A 21454-nucleotide genomic window follows, 5' to 3' on the forward strand; every position below is an offset into this window, starting at 1 on the left:
AGGAGGCGGGGGAGCAGGGGCCGAAGAGGCCATCATCGGGATTAGGGAGGGAGCAGACACGCATGGCTCGACTTGGTCCCCGACTATTCCCTTTGACGGCGACGGAGGAGCAGGAGCTGAAGAGGGCATCAGCAGGATAGGGGAGAGAGCAGAGGAGGCATCCTCGCAAGGCTCGGCTCAGTCGCTGGCGATGTCCTTGGATGGTGGCCTCTTCGAGAAACACGGCGGCGACGGCGGCGCTATGGAATGAAGGAAGGATTGGAAGCAGAGAGGTGGTGTGGCGGAGATGGCGGCGGCTGTGCCATAGCCTAGGGCATGGCGATTGACTGGGGAAGGATGCGAACGGGAATTGTGGACTGCCGCTGGCTTGATGGGCTTTCTGGGCTATCCACTTGCGCCGGTTAATCTTCCTGGGTGTCCACGAACGCCAATTAAGTTTTTTTTGGTGGATGACATATGTGGGACTAGTGGGACCCAACACCACTTACATCCTGAACCGGTTGACTATGTATATTAAAAAATCAGATTCTTGTATTTCTTAGTATTTATTTCAATTTTACTCCCTCCGTTTCTAAATATTTGTCTTTCTAGAGATTTCAAATAAACTATCACATACGGATATATAATATGTCTATATACATTTATACGTGATAATCCATTTGAAATTTCTAAAAAGACAAATATTTAATAACAGAGAAAGGGAATACTATTCATAAGGATACACGTGAAACCACGTTCATCAAATCCGCGTCCCATAACTTACTCGTCATTTCCTTTTTCTTTTGAAAACCACCACTAATCCAGTCGGGAGAGATCCAAAATTGTCACGAACCAAACGCGGTAAAAACGCCGTAAAACCCTGCAGCCGCGAAAGAGCGGGAGGAGAATCGAGAATTCCCAAATCGCCGAAACTCTGAAACACCCGAAATGGAGGAGCAACCCCACGCTGCCGATTCCTCCTCCTCCGCCAGCCAGACGAACTGGCGGAAGGAGGTGGATGAGCTGCTTCGGCGGATGCACTCCCTCCTCTTCGGCGCCGACGCCGCGCTCGAGCGCGGGGATGCGGCGGCGGCGCAGGTTCTCGTGCTCCGCCTCCTCGGCTTCCTCGATTCCCAGACCCTCTCCGCCTACACGGGTCCTGAAGCCGCCTTCGTCGCGCCCATCCGCGCCGCAGCCTCTTCCCGTCTCGCCGCTGCCTCCCGCGCTGGCGCCTCCGTCTCGGACCGGTACAAATCCTACCTGGCGTCTGATTCATTCAGTTTGACGTTTCATGCTTAGTTCATGATAGGCGCAAGGATTTTGGCAGCTCCATCACTATTTTATTATACAAAAGCTGAATTGCTATTGCTGAGGTCCACTAAATGTTGTAGTTACTGAGCTTTAAGAATATGCAAATTGGAGGAGTTGAGGAATTGGGAAGAAAGGGTGGTGGTGGTGGTTGGGGGGGGGGGGGGGAACCTTGCTGGCGACGGCTGCGGAGACAAGAGGAGTCCACGGGACAGTGAGGCGAGTCCAGATGGGGGCGAGAGAATCCAAGCAGCGGAGGCGGTGGCGGCAGCGCGGCGATGAACTCGTGCTTTCGCCGCTGAATCCTTGATCCAATGTGCTGCACAACAAATGGCGACAGAGAGTGCTAGTTGTTTAGGGTTACGACTTTGGGAGTGTTGGAGTGGGCCTGTACTAGGCTTCGGCGCCGTGCCGGCGGCCGTATCGGCAATATTTTTTTTGTTTTAGATCGAAAATCGTGATAAGCCAGGGATACCCGTATTGCTGCCGTATCATGCGTATCGCCGTATCGATGACGTCCTGCACGCCGATATGGCACATTTGAACATATCGGTGCTTCAGAGGCCACAACAAGTGTGCGAACAGTGGTCATATGGGCCACATGAGCAGAAGTCTCATCGTAATCGTGGCCATGCTCCTGCTGAAGCCACGAGCCACAGGACGAGCTTTGTAGCTCAAGAGAACTATCAGAGTGAGTCTTAACCTTGTGGATCCACTTACAAGTGATGGGACAAACATGGGGAGGAAGAGAAACAAGATCCCACGTGCCAGTGCGCTCAACAGCAGCAATCTCCTCTGCCATTGCAAGCTGCCATTCGGGATGAACAACAACATCACGATAAGAAGTCAACTCAAGAAAAGCGTCCCAGCGCTAGAAAAACCATAGCGGTCAACTGGCAGAAGCGGGCGATGACGCAAGCCATAGGTAGGCTGAGATGAGGAATATGGGACATTAGAATTGGTTGGCTGGGCAGTAGACTCATCCACAACACATGGACGAAGAGTGTAATAGTGAGGAAAAGAGGGAAGAATACGAGGAGGAATCACCGGCATAGACTCATGAAGCCACCAAGGATGAAGGGGCAGAATCCCGTTGTGGTACAATTTCTTCTGGGTTTTAACTTCAGATATCTGTAATGGTCTCTGCGACATCATTTCAATGGATATAAGATAGGAATTAGGAAATATAATCAGTGAGAGTTCTGAAATTGAGAGATCTTTTTTCTTCTGTGCTGATGAAGATATAACATTTTATCATCACTTTATATTATTAAGAATTTTCTTGGATTTATTGTGAACGTATAAGTCACACATCTAACCAATTTACTATTGACGTCATGTTATCTGCGGGAATGTTCAAGTTTATACTTCCGAAGCATGCTATCTTGAGCATATCTTAGTTTGGTATCAATCCTCACTTTGGATGTGTTTTGAGCTCAGTGCAGCGTTTGAGCTCGCAAAAAAGAATGCTGGTTGTGTTTTTCCAAAGCAAGGAGACGTTAGCATTGAAAAGATGAAGTGTTCAAAGTATTTTCAGGCTTTTCATGAGAAATCCAAAGGAAATGTTGCTGATCAACAGGTATGATCTAGTTTATATTATTCTTAAAGCGCATCTTCATCACTCAAATTCCTTTCCCTTCTCTATCTCGTTTCTACTTTTCTCTGGGGCGCATCCAGTCGGTGACCCTTTTGCTTAATTTCCTTCCATTTCTAATTTTTCTTAAGGTCAAAAGACACACCCACACGTACGCATGCCCACACACACACACATCTTGATTATTCACAAATAATGGTGTTTGCCTGCTAATTTTTGTTGCCATTTTTCTCTCCTTGGCATGTATTTAATTTAAAAGAACTCAGCTTGCGAGAAGTTCACGATTCAAGGGGGTCCACATATTGAGGAAAGCCCAGCTGGCATAGACAATGAGAAGCTTAGCATCGGGGCTTCAAAATTGATGGCACAATCAAAAATAACATCATTGTACGGTAACAAGTTCTTGAAGGCAAATAGTGTGTCAGACAAGAATATGTTCAAATCAGAGGGGAACATGTCTAAAGAGTTTGCTTGTGTTGAGAATGAGATCAGAACAAATCAAAATGATAACACACATCCTGCTTATCTGGGGGTTGAAGAGGATAAGAAACATTGTGGGCCATTGCAGACTTCAAAACGAAAGCATACAGGGTTCAGAAGTCCTATATGTGAACATGTGAATTCTCCATTAAGCCAAGATGAAGCTGATGCTCCTGCCAATGGGTTTGTGACTGCTAGGATAAAGTTGGTATGTGCACTTGTCAAATTATGCACTTAGCCGTGCTGCCAATACTGGTTCAAAATTTTCATTCCCTGTTTGATAAGCATTTTAGAGAAAGCTCTTTTACAGGAATTCTTTTATGTTCCTCCAAGAAAAGTGGACATGCCATAATCACCTATGGTTTATAATAGGTTGCTACCGGTTTTTACCATTCAAACTTAACTCATATGTAATGAGTGACTTCTGTCTTCACAAATTTTCATGTCATGACTTTGTTGTTTTTTGCACATTGCATAGAATATGAGATAGTTTCTTTGTTTTATTCATTTATTTTCTTTGTTGTGATGCACGATGCTCTTGCTGCATGGCCCACACCAAGAATAATGTCAGATGGCATCACTATCCTTTTAGCAGAAGACACTTTCATTCCATTAAATCCCTAAATTACAAGGGTTGATTAGGCTTATATCCACGTTAAAGTTCAATATATTTGTACTTGCTGTAACCTTGTTCAGTGGGTGCCTTTTGGCTTTTGCTTTGTAGGCGATGGACACTGTGCAAAAGCATGGGCATAATGGTCACCAAGGTGCTTCTGTATCTCCGCAATGTGATAACAACCTTAGTACACGGAATTATGGTGTGAGGCCAAGCTGGAATTCTCGTCGTGGACCACGTGGTAATTTTGTCCCCCCTATCCGAAACAATGGAGGATCTGCTTGCAACGCAATCAACTCACGAGGAGTTGCTGGAAAAAATGATGATTCCATGGAAGATTCAATAAAGAAATGGTATGTAATTCAAACTTAATTGTCTGGTAGCATTTGAACCAATATGGAGTGCTGAATATCTAGCGAGTTTGTTTGTCATTTTAGCGTCTGGTTTCTTGCTTAGTGATGGTAAAAAGCAGCATTTTGTGGAAATAGTCTCTGTCTTCAAATATCAACCATTTCTATGTTAGGGAAAAAAGTGTTACCCCTCCCTTTCCTGGCAAAGACCCCCTTGAATTGGGCATTGCTATCATTCACCTCAAATGTTAATTGACTTAAGTATCAATAAATGTAATCACTGGTTTGTCTAATGTTAAACTAATACATGAACTTAAATTTGATCACTTAACTAAATGTACATTAGTAAAAGCCGTTCAAATCATGAGCATGCAAATTACTATTACAGTTTCTTGCCATTAACTGTATTTTGGATCAATTTATATGGTATCCAATCTGGATTTCACATGCATGAGTAGCCTTAAAATATATGTGTATGTTAAATATATTGGTGGTGCTTGCTATCATATCTTACTAATAAAAATCACCACCATCAGCTTAGAAATGCTTTGTGGCCCTGATGGTGAGCTTCCTGAGAAGTTGAGGAATTTGGAACCTCGCCTTATTGAGCATGTTAGTAACGAAATAATGGATAAAGACCCTAATGTTCGCTGGGATGACATAGGTAGGTACATATCTTTCTAGTTCTTCAGATTTTTTTATGTATTTTGTGTAACTAATTCATGCCAACTTGCAATAGCTGGTTTGGATCATGCAAAGAAGTGTGTGACAGAGATGGTTATTTGGCCCCTACTGCGTCCAGACATCTTTCGTGGTTGTCGGTCTCCTGGAAGAGGACTACTACTATTTGGACCTCCTGTGGGTACTTATCTCATCTGGCTGTGTTGTGCCTACCCTTCTTTCTTAATCTTAATGCATGCACACTTATTTCCACAGGGAACAGGCAAAACCATGATTGGAAAAGCAATTGCTGGTGAGGCTAAGGCAACATTTTTCTACATATCTGCAAGTTCACTCACGAGCAAATGGGTATGTCTGGCACTTGTTTTGATTTTTCAATACTGACACATTTCTCTCATTTTGCAGTCATTAGTTTTCTGTTATGCTATGCTAATATCTTTGACATACTAATGATGTGTTACAACTGAATTGATTTTTCTATCTGCTAATTGATGTTTGTGATATGTGATAATAAGTTTGTCATTGTCCATGCTTCCAAGCTTAATAACAAAGAACTTGAAGCAGTATACAGTAGGGTGTGTAAACATGTTTCTAAGCGTATCTGTCCTGTATTCTTTTGACAACCTGCTCCTAACTTCCTACACAAATAATCTTGTGGCAGGATGCAGTTTTCTGTGTTCCTCAAAAGTATTGATAGTTGACAACTCGAGATCAAATTTATTTAGAATGAAAATGGGCAAACATATGTGTTCCAAAAATTATTCTTTTGGTATTGTTAGTTCATTCCCATGTTTACGCCGCATTGACTGACTGCATTATGCATGCGAGTGGTACATGTACCACTCCTGCAATGCATTGCTCAACTAAACAGTTTTGCACAGGTTCTTGAGAGGCCTTGGCACTTTCCAGCTCTATGGAGCATATTGTTACCAATTCTATATATTAATTTGATTCCTAATAGATCTAGATTAGCTTAATTCTGATAATGCTTTTCCTGTATATTTCATCTTTCATTGTAGGTTAAATGATAAAAACACTTACAGAATGGAAAGCGACTTATTTGGGCAGTTTAATGTGATCAGTATTTTGTATATGAATTATTTAGACTTGACATAAATCATTTATAAATACCTTGTAGGATAAAACTTGGTAAATTTTCTAATTCTTAAACCCAGTAAATAATAAAACTTGATAAAACTTGGCACTGTATAACTGCTGGACTAGCCAAGAAATACATGGAATATTGGTGTCTATTGTAGCTTTAAGCTGTATTAGTCATGAGAACATAAAGTGTATTATTTTTCTGTCAAAGGTATATCCTCGGATATCTGTATCATGTCTAAAACACTTTATTCTATGGTCATAGAAGAAGTGGAAGATTTTTTGCGTTCAAAACATGCTTGTATGTGGCTGCCTATTTTGGGGAGTTTGAACATGCTTACTTCACAGTCAAAATCAGCATGCTGATTGTCCTAGTCTCGTATGGAGGGGACAGAAGGCGAAGGTGGTGGAGGATACCAGCTTCAAGCTGTGGTACTCGGGGACAATTACAAACAGAAATGGAGCAGGCATCTTGATCAACAGCCTCGAGTATGGAGTGGTAGACGTCAAGAGGCAAGGGAACCGGAGTATCTTGGTCAAGCCGGTAGCCGAGGATTTAGTTCTCAATGTTATCAACGCACATGCCCCGCAAGTAGGCCACAGTGAGAGCACAAGAGGGAGTTCTGGGACAGCCTGAAGGACATGGTTACGAGTGTACCTATTGGCGAGAAGCTCTTCATAGGAGGAGACCTCAATGGCCACACGGGTGCATCTAACACAGGTTTTGAAGGGGTGCATGAGGGCTTTGGCTATGGCATCAGGAATCAAGAAGGAGAAGATGTCTTAAGCTTTGCTCTAGCTTATGGCATGACTGTAGCTAACACCCTCTTTAAAAAGAGAGAATGCCATCTAGTGACTTTTGCTAGTGGTCAACACTCTAGCCAGATTGATTTCGTTCTCTCGAGAAGAGAAGACAGGCGTGCTTGCCTAGATTTTAAGGTGATACCTGGAGAGAGTGTTGTCCCTCAACATTAGCTTGTGGTGGCTGACTTCTGCTTTCAAATTCGTGCCCGGCGGGATAGGCGGGCCAAAGTTGCTCAAGGTGGAGGCAGCTCAGGCTTTCAAGGAGAGGGTTATTAAGGAGGGCCTTTGGGAGGAGGAGGTGATGCAAACAATATGTGGATGAAGATGGCGACTTGCATTCGTAAGGTGGCTTCAGAGGAGTTTGGGGGTGACCGGGGGAAGTAGAAGCGAGGCTAAAGATACCTGGTGGTGGAACGATGATGTCTAGAAGGCTATTAAGGAGAAGAAAGACTTTCAGACGCCTACACCTGGATCGGACGACATAGAGAAGTACAAGGTGGCAAAGAAGGCTGCAAAGCGAGCTGTGAGTGAAGCAAGGGCTCGGGCGTACGAGGACCTCTACCGGCGCTTAGACACGAAGGAAGGCGAAAGGGACATCTATAAGATGACCAAGATCCAAGAGAGGAAGACGAGGGATGTCAACCAAGTTAAATGCATCAAGGACGGAGCAGATCAGCTCCTGGTGAAGGACGAGAAGATCAAGCATAGATGGCAGGAGTACTTAGACAAGCTATTCAATGGAGAGAACGAGAGCTTTACCATTTAGCTGGACGACTCCTTTGAAGATACCAACATGCGTTTTGTGCAATCCAGGAGTCTGAGGTCAGAGAGGCTTTAAAAAGGATGGAAGTAGGCAAGGCGACGGGCCATAATCGTATCCCATTTAGGCGTGGAGAGGCCTCAGAGACAACGATAACATGGCTAACTAAGCTTTTCAACCTCATATTTCAGGCAAACAAGATGCTAGAAGAATCAAGGCGGAGTATATTAGTACCAATCTTCAAGAACAAAGGGGATGTTCAAAGTTGTGTACTAATACCATGGAATTAAGCTGATGAGCCATACAATGAAGCTATGGGAGAGAGTCATTGAGAACCGCTTAAGTAGAATGACGACCGTGACCAAAAAACAGTTTGGTTTCATGTCGACCATGAAAGCCATTTTCTTGGTATGACAACTTATGGAGATATACAAGAAGCAAAAGAAGAATCTGCATATGGTGTTCATTGACTTGGAGAAGGTCTACGATAAGATACCGTGGAATTTGTGGTGGGTCTTGGAGAAATACAAAGTCCCAACAAAGTACGTTACCTCATCAAGGACATGTACGTTAATGTTGTGACAAGTGTTTGAACAAGTGATGGCGAAACTGATGACCTTCCGATTAAATAGTACTGCACCAAGGGTCAGCTTCAAGCCCTTATCTTTTTTGCTTTGGTGATGGATGAGGTCACAAGGGATATTACAAGAAGATACCCATGGTGTATGCTCTTTGCGGATGATGTGGTGCTAGTCGGACGGGGGTTAATAGCAAGTTAGATCTATGAAGACAAACTCTGGAATCGAAAGGTTTTAGGCCTAGTAGAGCTAAAACCGAGTACATGAGGTGCGGTTTCAGTGCTACTAGGCACGAGGAGGAGGTTAGCCTTGATGGACAAGTGGTACCTCAGAAGGACACCCTTTGATATTTGGGGTCAATGCTGCAAAAGGATGGTGATATCGATGAAGATGTGAGCCATCAAATGAAAGCCGAATGGATGAAGTGGTGCCAAGCTTCTGGCGTTCTCTGTGACAAAAGAGTGCCACAAAAGCTAAAAAGAAGGTTCTATAGGATGGCAATCCGACCCGCAATGTTGTATGGCACTGAGTGTTGACCGACTAAAAAGCGACATGTTCAATAGTTGGGTATAGCGGAGAGGCGCATGTTGAGATAGATGTGTGGCCACACAAGAAAGGATTGAGTCCGGAATGATGATATACATGATAGAGCGGGGTAGCACCAATTGAAGAGAAGTTTGTCCAACGTCCAACATCGTCTGTGATGGTTTGGGCATATACAACACATGCCTTCAGAAGCTCTAGTGCATAGCGGACAGTTAAAGTGTGCTGATAATGTCAAGAGAGGTCGGGGTAGACCAAACTTGACATGGGAGGAGTCCGTGAAGAGAGATCTGAAAGACGGGAATATCACCAAAGAACTACCCATGGACAGAGGGGCGTGGAAGGTAGCTATCCACATGCAAGAACCATGAGTTGGTTTCAAGATCTTATGGATTTCAGCTCTAGCCTACCCCAACTTGTTTGGGACTAAAGGCTTTGTTGTTGTTGTTGTTGTTGTTGTTGTTGTGCTGTTGTTATGTTGATATTGATTGTTAATTTGTCTTCTATGTTGATATTGATTTGTTAATTCTTTTGCTGGTGCAAGATTGGCGAGGGCGAAAAGCTAGTCCGGGCACTATTTGGTGTAGCCTCTTGTCGTCAGCCCGCTGTCATATTTGTGGATGAGATTGATTCACTACTATCTCAGGTTTTGTTCTATGTGTTGTTTTTGTTGTGCCCATATCCATTGCATGTTTTGACACTTGACAGCCTTAAGCATGATTGCAGCGCAAATCAGATGGTGAACATGAATCAAGTAGGAGGTTAAAAACACAGTTTCTAATTGAGATGGAAGGTTTTGACAGTGGAAACGAGCAAATTTTACTTATAGGTACGTCATGCATGGAAAGGTGTACTTTCTTATATGATATTACAAGTGTCATTCTAGGATTTGCCTTATGGGATTGAAGCATCAACAAAGTCTGCATTTTTCCTCTCCGCGAATGCAAATTGCGTATGCACATTTGCTTAGAGCTATGTTTTGAAGTTCTACCACATAGCCCGTGGAGTGATGTTGAATATCATACTGTGATGAACGACAATAGCGGAGCTTACCAACACACCCCTAATAAACAGGCTAAAGCTCCTCCATCGGTTGGGACTTATGACGACCATTACTTGTTAGACCTGTCTTCGTTGCAGATCCGCTTTTTGCTCCACGTATTTTTTAGTTTGGGATCAACAATTTGAACTTGGAACATCAATCACTATGTGTTGTAGCATATACTAATATTGTGGAGTAAAAATGATGGCAGGAGCAACAAACAGACCTCAAGAATTAGATGAAGCAGCACGCAGGCGACTGACAAAGCGTCTATACATCCCCCTTCCTTCATCAGGTAATGCTCTATTTCTGTTCTATGGAATAGCTGTAGAAAACTGACTATTTCATGGTTGTGAAGAAGCACGTACTTGGATAATTCGCAATCTATTGGAAAAGGATGGCCTTTTCAAGCTCTCAGAGAAAGAAACAGGTGTCATCTGCAAGTTAACAGAAGGTGCACAGAATCATTCAGCTTTCATCATGTTTCTAAACCTAGATCATTATGCCATTTTACTGAATTTTCCTGTTGTAAGATTTAAACAATGTTATCTGTTATTTCCAGGTTACTCGGGATCTGATATGAAAAATCTTGTGAAAGATGCCTCAATGGGGCCACTGAGAGAAGCTCTCCAACAGGGTGTGGAAATCACAAAGCTCAACAAGGAGGAAGTGCGTCCGGTGATGCTCAAGGTACTAGTCATATCGTATTTGAGTTCAGACAGTGATGGCCTTCTGATCACTAAAAACGTACTCCCTTGGACCCATAATATAAGTTGTTATTACAACCAATACCCTCATATATCGGTTGTAATAACAACTTATATTATGGGACGGAGGGAGTACTATTTTTCCCCAAGTGATCAATATGAAATGTTTATTTCTGACAAGCTTCTGTTTTATGAATCATTCCCCTAGATGGTAATGTTCTAATTCTGAACGCTTATTTGGATGACAGGACTTTGAGGCTGCTCTGCAGGAGGTCAGACCTTCTGTTTCCACAAGCGAATTGGGGATTTATGAAGAATGGAACATGCAGTTTGGCAGCCTATCAATCTAATTTGTATGGGGATATTCTCAAGTACTACCTCCGGCCCATAATGTAAGACGTTTTTTGCAAGCTATGATAGCTTGCAAAAAACGTCTTACATTATGGGATGTAGTAGTAAGTACAAATAAAATCATCACAACAGATAAGTGGCTCAATGATCTCACCATGAATATTACCACAAATAAGTGGTTCATTGATTAACCCACAACATTACACGTCATTAATAGTGCTGCCTGCCATGCACCTCTTCTGTATCACCTTAAGTGAAAATGAACGATAGAAAATAACAGCTAACCTGTTGTTACATAAATTTCAAGTTACAATATGTTTGTGAGCCTCTATGCTTCATAGTAGCACTACACTTCCTAAATGACAGGTGGTTTATTAGTAAGAAGTCCATTTTAGACCCTGTTAGTTCAGGCTATGAACTGACCAAACATTTCAGAAGGAAATGGAAAAGTAGCGAATTTGGGTGGATCAAATCGATGAACTCAGTGCGATTTCAGATACTCTTATAGGCTAGCTGGAACAACGATGGCTAGGATTATACCCAATACAAGATAAGCTACCTACTCAGATCCAGAATGGTGGTTTTTATAGACCTACAACCCAAGTAAATGAAGAAAAGGTGATAAAACAAATGAACAGTAAGGTCTTTTGCTGGAAAATAAATAGTCAGCTAGGTAGACGGCGGCCGTTGGATGGACGATCTGTGACATAGGTTGAAGCTCGCCACGCGAAGCGAAGGAGAGATGGAGACCACATGATGCTGATCGGACGCCAACCATGCCATAAGAACTTGGTACAAAGCGGTAAGTGTCGATTTCGTCAGAGATGCTTGCCCCCCCAACTGAGAGCAAACTTGTCCTCAAGGTTGAAAATCAGGGAAAACTTTCAGAATGAAATCTGAATCCTCCCAGGTAGTTTCTTCTACTGGCAAATTTATCCATTTGACCAGTCATTGCACCACTGGAACACTGATATCTCCTTGGACTCTGGGAATTAATTTTCTTTCAAGTACAACTTCAAGTCCTTCTTTTCTCATCAATCAGAGGTAGTTTTGATGTTGGAACAACTCCACCCCCATTGTGTTTCTTAAGCTGGCTCACATGAAATGTGGGATGCAATTTTCAGTCCTTAGGGAGCAGTAGCAGTACCTTAGCAGTGCAACTCCATCTCTATATGTGAAGGCTTCCCAAAGCCCTATAAATAGAGGCCCTCACCTGTACTTTGTACCCAGACTATGTACCCACTATCTATAATAGAACTTGTTGTTCTTATCTAAAATCTTGGAGTAGATCTTGTGCTCTAGGAGTTCTGGATTGAACTCTTGCTGCCATATCGGCCTACATTTGTCTCTAGAGCGATATCTAGCGCAACTCGTTGAAGTTGTTCCTTCAACACTTGTGCTGTACACATTGTAGTAACAAGGTGGAGTTGCTCCTCCACAACCTTTGTGCTGCTTCACTTAGGTAGCTGGAATGTAGGGTCTCTGACAGGGAAGCTTCGGGAGCTAGTTGATGCAATGACGAGGAGAGGTGTTGATGTCCTTTGCGTCCAAGAAACCAAATGGAGGGATAGAAGGCGAAGGAGGTGGAGGATACCGGCTTCAAGCTGTGATACACGGGGACGGCTGCAAACAGAAATGGCGCTGGCATCTTGATCAACAAGAGCCTCAAGTATGGAGTGGTAGACGTCAAGAGACGTGGGGATCGGATTATCCTGGTCAAGCTTGTAGTTGGGGACTTATTTCTCAATGTTATCAACGCGTATGCCCCGCAAGTAGACCACAATGAGAACACCAAGAGGGAGTTCTGGGAAGGCCTGGAGGACATGGTTAGGAGTGTACCGATTGGCAAGAAGCTCTTCATAGGAGGAGACCTCAACGGCCACATGGGTACATCTAACACATGTTTTGAAGGGGTGCAGGCTTTGGCCATGGCATCGGGAATCAAGAAGTAGATGTCTTAAGCTTTGCTCTAGCCTACGACATGATTGTAGATAACATCCTCTTTAGGAAGAGAGAATCACATATGGTGACTTTTAGTAGTGGCCAACACTCTAGCTAGATTGATTTCATCCTCTCGAGAAGAGAAGATAGGCGTGCATGCCTAAATTGTAAGGTGATACGTGGAGAAGTTGTCCCTCGGCATAAACTGGTGGTTGTTGACTTCCGCTTTCGGATTCGTATTCAGTGGGATAAGCGTGCTAGAGTCGCTAGAACAAAGTGGTGGAAGCTCAAGGGGGGAGGTACCTTAGGTGTTCAAGGAGATGGTCATTAAGGAGGGCCCTTGGGAGGAAGGAGGGGATGTGGACAATGTGTGGATGAAGATGGCGACTTGCATTCGTAAGGTGGCCTCGGAGGAGTTTGGAGTATCCAGTGGAAGGAGAAGCGAAGATAAGGATACCTGGTGGTGGAATGATGATGTCCAGAAGGCGATTAAAGAGAAGAAAGATTGTTTCAGACGCCTATACCTGGATAGGAGTGCAAACAACATAGAGAAGTACAAGATGACAAAGAAGGCCGCAAAGCGAGCTGTCAGTGAAGCAAAGGGTTGTGTGTATGAGGACCTCTACCAACGGTTAGGCACGAAGGAAGGCGAAAGGGACATCTATAGGATGGCCAATATGCAAGAGAGGAAGATGAGGGATATTGACCAAGTCAAATGCATCAAGGACGGAGCAGACCAACTCCTGGTGAAGGACGAGGAGATTAAGCATAGATGGCGGGAGCGGGAGTATTTCGACAAGCTGTTCAATGGGGAGAATGAGAGTTCTACCATTGAACTGGACGACTCCTTTGATGAGACCAGCATGTGTTTTGTGCAGCGAATCCAAGAGTCTGAGGCCAAGGAGGCATTAAAAAGGATAAAAGGAGGCAAGGCGATGGGCCCTGATTGTATCCCCATTGAGGTGTGGAAAGGCCTCAGGGACATAGTAGCGATAGTATGGCTAACCAAGCTTTTCAATCTCATTTTTCGGGCAAACAAGATGCCTCCAGAAGAATGGAGACGGAGTATATTAGTACCAATCTTCAAGAACAAGGGGGATGTTCAGAGTTGTACTAATTATCGTGGAATTCAGCTGATAAGCCATACAATGAAGCTATGGGAGAGTCATTGAGCACCGCTTGAGAAGAATGACAACCGTGACCAAAATCAGTTTGGTTTCATTCTTGGGAGGTCGACCATGAAAGCCATTTTATGGAGCGATACAGGGAGCAAAAGAAGGACGTGCATATGGTGTTCATTGACTTGGAGAAGGCCTATGATAAGATATCGCGGAATGTCATGTGGTAGGCCTTGGAGAAACACAAAGTCCCAACAAAGTACATTACCCTCATCAAGGACATGTACGATAATGTTGTGACAAGTGTTCGAACAAGTGATGTCGACACTGATGACTTCCCGATTAAGATAGGACTGCATTAGGGGTCAGCTTTGAGCCCTTATCCTTTTGCCTTAGTGATGGATGAGATTACAAGGGATATACAATATTCCCTAGTGTATCCTTGTGACGCCCGGGTAATTAAGCTACAGTAAACCTTTGTTAATGATGCCAGGTCATCATGATTAAAGTTTTTGCTAAACCTCACGTGTTTCAAACTTAGTTCAAATACAAATTCAAATAACATGTCAAATTATAGTTTCATAAAACAGTGAATTAAAAATGTTCAAGGGTTATAGATATTCACTAACTAATTAGGAAATAGCATACAACATTATATAAAATATTTAATTGCCCTAAAACAATTAAAACGGTGTCCAAAACAGCCTCATTAATCCATTTTCATTTATGCACAATTCAAATGCTCATCAAACCTTTTTGTGGCAGTGCCTAAAATGGCTATGCTAATTTAGGCCAAGTCTCATACTTAACTAAAAATCATTTGATTTTGTAAATAAAAATAAAACAGAAGCAAAAAGAAAAGAAAAGGAAAACGGATTTGGATAATGAAACAAGTACACTGTGCACTAAGCCTACTACTGTGCACTAGGCCCACCTAGCACAGCTCACGGCCCAGCCCACCCCCAGCTCCTTCAACCTATCGCTACAGGAGGTGGGGGGAGGCGCAGCGGCCATCCACGGCGCCATGGCCGCGGTGGCAGCCATCCTGCGGCTCCCCCGGTGGTTAAGGCCTCGCCCTAAAGACCCCGGCGCCCCGTCGTCAACCCTAGCCCCCGCACATTTTCCCCCTTGCCTTGCTCTCCTCGATTTCTTCGACGCCCGAGTGTAGCTGTCGCCGCGCCGTCGCCGTACATGTGGCCACCGGCCACCGTTCGCCGTCCGGAAGGTTCTCCGTCGTCCCCTACGTCGTCTACGCAGCACCGTGTTAGGGAACGTAGTAATTTCAAAAAATTTCCTACGCACGTGCAAGATCATGGTGATGCATAGCAACGAGAGGGGAGAGTGTTGTCCACGTACCCTCGTAGACCGAAAGCGGAAGCGTTAACACAACGCGGTTGATGTACTCGTATGTCTTCACGATCCGACCGATCAAGTACCGAACGCACGGCACCTCCGAGTTCAGCACACGTTCAGCTCGATGACGTCCCTCGAACTCCGATCCAGCCGAGTGTTGAGGGAGAGTTTTGTCAGCACGACGGCGTGGTGACGATGATGATGTTCTACCGACGCAGGGCTTCACCTAAGCACCGCTACGATATTATCGAGGTGTAATATGGTGGAGGGGGGCACCGCACACGGCTAAAAGATCGTTGATCAATTGTGTGTCTAGAGGTGCCCCCCTGCCCTCGTATATAAAGGAGCAAGGGGGAGGCCGCCGGCCAAGGAGGAGAGGCGCGCCAGGAGGAGTCCTACTCCTACCGGGAGTAGGACTCCCCCCTTTTCCATGTTGGACTAGGAGAGAGGGGGAAGAGGTGGAGGGGAGGAAGGAAGGGGGGCGCCGCCCCCCTCTCCTTGTCCTATTCGGACTGGGGGGGGGGGGGAGGGGCGCGCGGCCCTGCCCTGGCCTCCTCTCCTCTCTTCCACCTAGGGCCACTAAGGCCCATTAAGTTACCGGGGGGTTCTGGTAACCTCCCGGTACTTCGGAAAAATCCCGATTTCACCTGGAACACTTCCGATGTCCAAACATAGGCTTCCAATATATCAATCTTTATGTCTCGACCATTTCGAGACTCCTCGTCATGTCCGTGATCATATCCGGGACTCCGAACAACCTTCAGTACATCAAAACATATAAACTCATAATATAACTGTCATCGTAACGTTAAGCGTGCGGAACCTACGGGTTCGAGAACTATGTAGACATGACCGAGACACCTCTCCGGTCAATAACCAATAGCGAAACCTGGATGCTCATATTAGTTCCTACATATTCTACAAAGATCTTTATCGGTCAGACCGCATAACAACATACGTTGTTCCCTTTGTCATCGGTATGTTACTTGCCCGAGATTCGATCGTCGGTATCTCGATACCTAATTCAATCTCGTTACCGGCAAGTCTCTTTACTCGTTCCGTAATACATCATCCCGCAACTAACTCATTAGTCACAATGCTTGCAAGGCTTATAGTGATGTGTATTACTGAGTGGGCCCAGAGATACCTCTCTGACAATCGGAGTGACAAATCCTAATCTCGAAATACGCCAACCCAACAAGTACCTTTGGAGACACCTGTAGAGCACCTTTATAATCACCCAGTTACGTTGTGACGTTTGGTAGCACACAAAGTGTTCCTCCGGTAAACGGGAGTTGCATAATCTCATAGTCATAGGAACATGTATAAGTCATGAAGAAAGCAATAGCAACATACTAAACGATCGAGTGCTAAGCTAACGGAATGGGTCAAGTCAATCACATCATTCTCCTAATGATGTGATCCTGTTAATCAAATGACAACTCATGTCTGTGGCTAGGAAACATAACCATCTTTGATCAACGAGCTAGTCAAGTAGAGGCATACTAGTGACACTCTGTTTGTCTATGTATTCACACATGTATTATGTTTCCGGTTAATACAATTCTAGCATGAATAATAAACATTTATCATGATATAAGGAAATAAATAATAACTTTATTATTGCCTCTAGGGCATATTTCCTTCACACCGCTCGAGCCCGTGGCCACTACATCGAGCGGATCGAACTCTTCTTCAACCTTCGGCCACTGACGCACCTCCGTCGACCCCCGTCGGCTTCACTGCATCCTGCGCCTCCCCGAGCCTCTCCCCGTCAACGATGTGAGCTGGCGCGCTTTTCCCCTCTGCCCCCCTCGATCTACATCCTCTAGCCGCCGTGCTCGTCGTTGCCGTCCCGTGCTAGAAGTCGCCATGGCCGGCGCTCCACTCACGTTGCCTCTGCCTTGCTCCCTCACACACACGCCCGCCCCAGGTCGCGCCCCGGCCTCCCGCTGCCGCACTAGGCCGCGCCCTTCACCAGCGCCCGCGCCTGTAGCCGCCGCTGCCCACACTCCCTTGGCTACGCGCCGTGCTGCGTTGCCCCGCTCCTGTGACTGTTCGCCCGCGCCTCCCCGGTCGCCGGCGCGCTCCCTATCCGCACCTACCGCGCCCGCGTGCCTATCGCTGCTTGCTACCTGCTGTTGCTCTTGCCGCTGCTGCTGGCTAGCGCGTACTGCTGTTGCCGGCTACTGCGTACTGCTAGTGCTGCTACCGCCGCTATGTTATGTTGTCGCTGCTGCTTACTGTACCTGCTGCCTGCGGCTGTGCCGCTGCCTGTTTCTGCTGCTTCTCCCGCTAGTCGCCGCTGCTGCTATCGCTGCTCTGCTGCTGGTGCCTGCTACCGCCGGCTGGAGTGTGTTGTGCGGTGTGTGCGCATGTGTGTCCTGTGTGTGTGGCCGGGCCTTTCCAAATTGTTTACTGCTAATTAGATTGGGACATTTGGTAGGGTTAGTTTATATCCTAATTAGCCTAAGGTGTCCAGACAGATGGTCTCACACACCAAATAACCCCTTAGTAAAAAGGCTAGTCAATGACATGTGGGCCCTTGTTAGTTTAATCCTTAGTTAACCAATGTTCCTATTACATGTGGGCCACCAACCCTCTTTTGACCAGTCATATTGACTGGGTCAACCCCATTGCTATACACACTGTCTAGCAGAGCCTCATATGACAAAAGATTTTCTATTTAAATTTTTGAATTAAATAATTTCAATAATTCTAAGAAACTTTGAAAATTAATATAAAATAAATCGTAACTCGGATGAAAATACTTTATACATGAAAGTTGCTCAGAACAACGAGACGAATCCGAATATGCAGTCCGTTCGTCCGCCACACGTCCCTAGCATAGCAAACACGCAACTTTCCCCTTCCGGTTCATCTGTCCGAAAACGCGAAACATCGGAGATACTTTCCCGGATGTTTTCCACCCTTCGCCGGTATCACCTCCTACCGCGTTAGAGCACACCTAGCACCGCTGTTTGCTTTGTCATGCATCGTCATGCATCTGTTTGCAATGTATTTACTGTTTCTTCCCCCTCTTCTTCTCCGGTAGACCCCGAGACCGACGCTGATGCCCCTGAGTACGACTACGTCGACGACGAACCCTTCACTTTCCAGAGCAACCAGGCAAGCCCCCCCCTTGATCACCTGATATCGCCTATTCCTTCTCTCTACTGCTTGCATTAGAGTAGTGTAGCATGTTACTACTTTCGGTTAATCCTATTCTGCTGCATAGTCATTGTTGCTACAGTTGTTACCCTTACCTGCAATCCTAAATGCTTAGTATAGGATGCTAGTATTCCATCAGTGGCCCTACACTCTTGTCCGTCTGCCATGCTATACTACTGGGCCGTGATCACTTCGGGAGGTGATCACAGGCATATGTTATATACTTTACACTGTTACATTACTTATGATACTGTTCGGAGATGGGGGCTGAAGGGGCAGGTGGCTCCATCCCGGTAGAGGTGGGCCTGGGTTCCCGATGGCCCCTGACTGTTACTTTGTGGCGGAGCGACAGGGCAGGTTGAGACCACCTAGGAGAGAGGTGGGCCTGGCCCTGGTCGGCGTTCGCGGATACTTTAATTAACACGCTTAGCGAGATCTTGGTATTTGATCTGAGGCTGGCCACTGGCCTATACGCACTCCAACTACGCGAGAACAGTTATGGGCACTCGACGTCGTGGTATTAGTCGAAGCCTTCTTGACGTCAGCGACTGAGCGGCGCGCGCCGGGTTGGACCGCGTAACGCAACTTCCTTTGTAATGAAGGTTGCTAGGTCTGCTCTCCAGCCGCCCACGCAACGTGCATGTGTGCAATGGGTGATGGGCCCAGACCCCTGCGCACATAGGATTTAGACCGGCGTGCTGACCTCTCTGTTGTGCCTAGGTAGGGCTGCGACGTGTTGATCTTTCGAGGCCGGGCATGACCCAGGAAAGTGTGTCCGGCCAAAGGGGATCGAGCGTGTTAGAGTAGTCATTATGGTATACGACTTCTAGTCCAAGTCAGTTTTGTACCCCTACCCCAAGTCGGTTTGTACCCTCTTATATACTCTTGTATGCTGCACCAAATCATCAATAAGCAACAGTTTTATTCAGCTTTCATGGTATCAGATACCGGTCCCAGGGTTTAGGGTATGGCTCCGCCAACGCCACCGCCGCCCGGCTACTTCGAGCGCCGGGCCGCACTCATCGCCAAGGCTGCCAACGCCACGGCCGCTTCTCTCTCGTCCCTCACCATAGCTCCACAAAACTACCCTGCACCCATCCTCGCCGCACCAATATCTCTTGCTGACACAATCTCCGACGTTAGCCCCTACATCCCCATAGTTCTTGATCTCGCCGCCCACAACTACTACCATTGGAGACATCTCTTCGATCTCCACCTCGGCCGCTGCAACCTGCGCTCGCATGTCGCCGCCAACTGTCTTCCTCGCCCCGACGATCCGCAATGGTTGAAAGACGATCTTGCGATCGTCCAGTGGTTCTACACCCGCATCACCACCGAGATCTTCAACATGCTCGATCACGACGGCGCCACCGCTGCCAACATCTGGCACTCCCTCCGTCAGCTCTTCCAAAGCAACACCGACGCTCGAAAAAACGCTCTCCACACCGAGCTTCGCAATATGGTGCAAGGAGACGCCCCGGTGAACCTGTTCTGCCAGCGCGTTAAGACCATTGGTGATGAGCTCCGCGAACTCGGCGATACAGTTAGCGACTCACAGCTAATCAATATCGTCGTCGGCGGCCTCAGCGAAGACTTTGACAAGCAAGCCTCGTTCATACCGATGATACGGCCCCCTCCTACCTTCGCTGAAGTTCGTTCCTTGCTACAACTCGCGGCGGAAACACAAGCTCGCAAGGACTCTCGCCCCAAGGTCTTTCATGCCGCGGCTCGTCCTCCTCTGTCGTCTACACCAGCGCCGCCTTCCATGCCAGCTCCTGCCGCCGGGCCGTTCGCATCATCATCTGTTCAACCGCCCCCAGGCTGGCGTCCTAGTCCGAACTACCGCGGCAAAAACCCTATCTACAGGCCGCCGTCGACTCGTTCGGTTCCGCCTACGACATCACCAGCACCGAGTCCTGCACCACCCACCAGTGCTCCATCTGCAGTTGCATGGCGGCCTCCTCATGATCCTTGGACGGGGCTTGTTCAAGCATGGCCCATGCCCTGGTCCGCTCCGTCCACTCTCGGTGCTCCGCCGGCATACTCAGGTGCCTGGCAACCCGGCCTTCGGCGCGCCTACTGGTGCTCCCGGGGTTCTCAACCCCCGACAGCCGGCCAATGCCTATCACGCCGCCCCGACGTATGCTCCTTATGGTCATTACACTACCGACGGCGGCGCCTACTACACACCTCAGCCGGACCTGCTCCCGACGCCACCCCCACCACAGCCGGCCAATGCCTACTACACTCCCCAGCCGGCCCTACTGCCTTCACCATCGTATCCGCCGGCACTGCTTCCGACGCCACCCTCACCTGCGACGCCGAGCTGGGATCAAGCTGCCTTTCTCCAGGCCATGAATAACTTTGCTGCACAAGGAAACTCAGGTACGGATTGGATCTTTGATTCAGGGGCCTCTAGTCATATGTCTGCATCTAGTAATTGGTTATCTTCTTGCACTAAATCTCCTTTCCCTTCCATTATCCTTGGAGATGGATCATCTATTCCTATATATTGTGTTGGTCAGCTCAACTTCCCTCTTCCACCAAACCTCTTTTACTTCGCGATGTTCTAGTTGCACCCGCCCTCATTAAAAATCTTATCTCTGTTCGCCAATTTACTTGCGACAATCTAGTTTCGGCTGAATTTGACCCTTTTGGTTTATCTGTAAAGGATTACCTGACCAAGGCCGAGATCGCTCGCTTCAATAGCTCCGGTGATCTTTATTCTCTTAATGGAGTTCCTGCCGCCACCCCTCCAACATCCATGCTGGCCTCCGTCGATCTCTGGCATCGTCGCCTGGGCCATCCCAACCCCGCCGTCTTAGCTTCTATGCTTAGTGAATTTACCATACCATGTAATAGGGACTCTCATAATTCTGTGTTTTGCGAGTCTTGTCAATTAGGCAAACATGTGCGTCTTCCCTTTAGTTCCTCTAGTTCCTGTAGCACTTATCCCTTTGAATTAATACATTGTGAT

At 46.4% G+C, this 21454-nt stretch overlaps 1 protein-coding gene across 2 annotated transcripts; it reads left to right on the plus strand.

Annotated features, from left to right (window-relative positions):
* Positions 1-814: 814 nt before the first annotated feature.
* LOC123120020 (ATPase family AAA domain-containing protein FIGL1) lies at positions 815-11225 on the plus strand. Of its 2 annotated transcripts, none has more exons than XM_044540024.1 (13): positions 815-1226; positions 2728-2866; positions 3141-3569; positions 4086-4330; positions 4864-4991; positions 5067-5185; positions 5264-5356; positions 9339-9440; positions 9521-9623; positions 10048-10131; positions 10195-10290; positions 10399-10526; positions 10792-11225. In XM_044540024.1, exons 1-13 carry the CDS (start codon positions 928-930, stop codon positions 10891-10893), a joined length of 2067 nt encoding a protein of 688 aa, XP_044395959.1. In that variant the 5' UTR covers positions 815-927; the 3' UTR covers positions 10894-11225. The 2 variants fall into 2 exon arrangements, with proteins under 2 accessions (XP_044395959.1, XP_044395960.1); XM_044540025.1 differs by having other exon boundaries at positions 999-1226; positions 2733-2866.
* Positions 11226-21454: the final 10229 nt, after the last annotated feature.

The sequence above is a fragment of the Triticum aestivum genome, chromosome 5D (assembly GCF_018294505.1).
Source record: "Triticum aestivum cultivar Chinese Spring chromosome 5D, IWGSC CS RefSeq v2.1, whole genome shotgun sequence".
Classification (NCBI taxonomy): Eukaryota; Viridiplantae; Streptophyta; class Magnoliopsida; order Poales; family Poaceae; genus Triticum; species Triticum aestivum.

Bases quoted from the DNA above. Each gene is read 5' to 3' on its own strand.
- LOC123120020 (XM_044540024.1), top strand. From the start codon at position 928: ATGGAGGAGCAACCCCACGCTGCCGATTCCTCCTCCTCCGCCAGCCAG. The intron at 1,227-2,727 runs GTACAAATCCTA...TTTTGAGCTCAG, and splicing joins GGCGCCTCCGTCTCGGACCG to TGCAGCGTTTGAGCTCGCAA. The intron at 10,132-10,194 runs GTAATGCTCTAT...ATGGTTGTGAAG, and splicing joins CATCCCCCTTCCTTCATCAG to AAGCACGTACTTGGATAATT.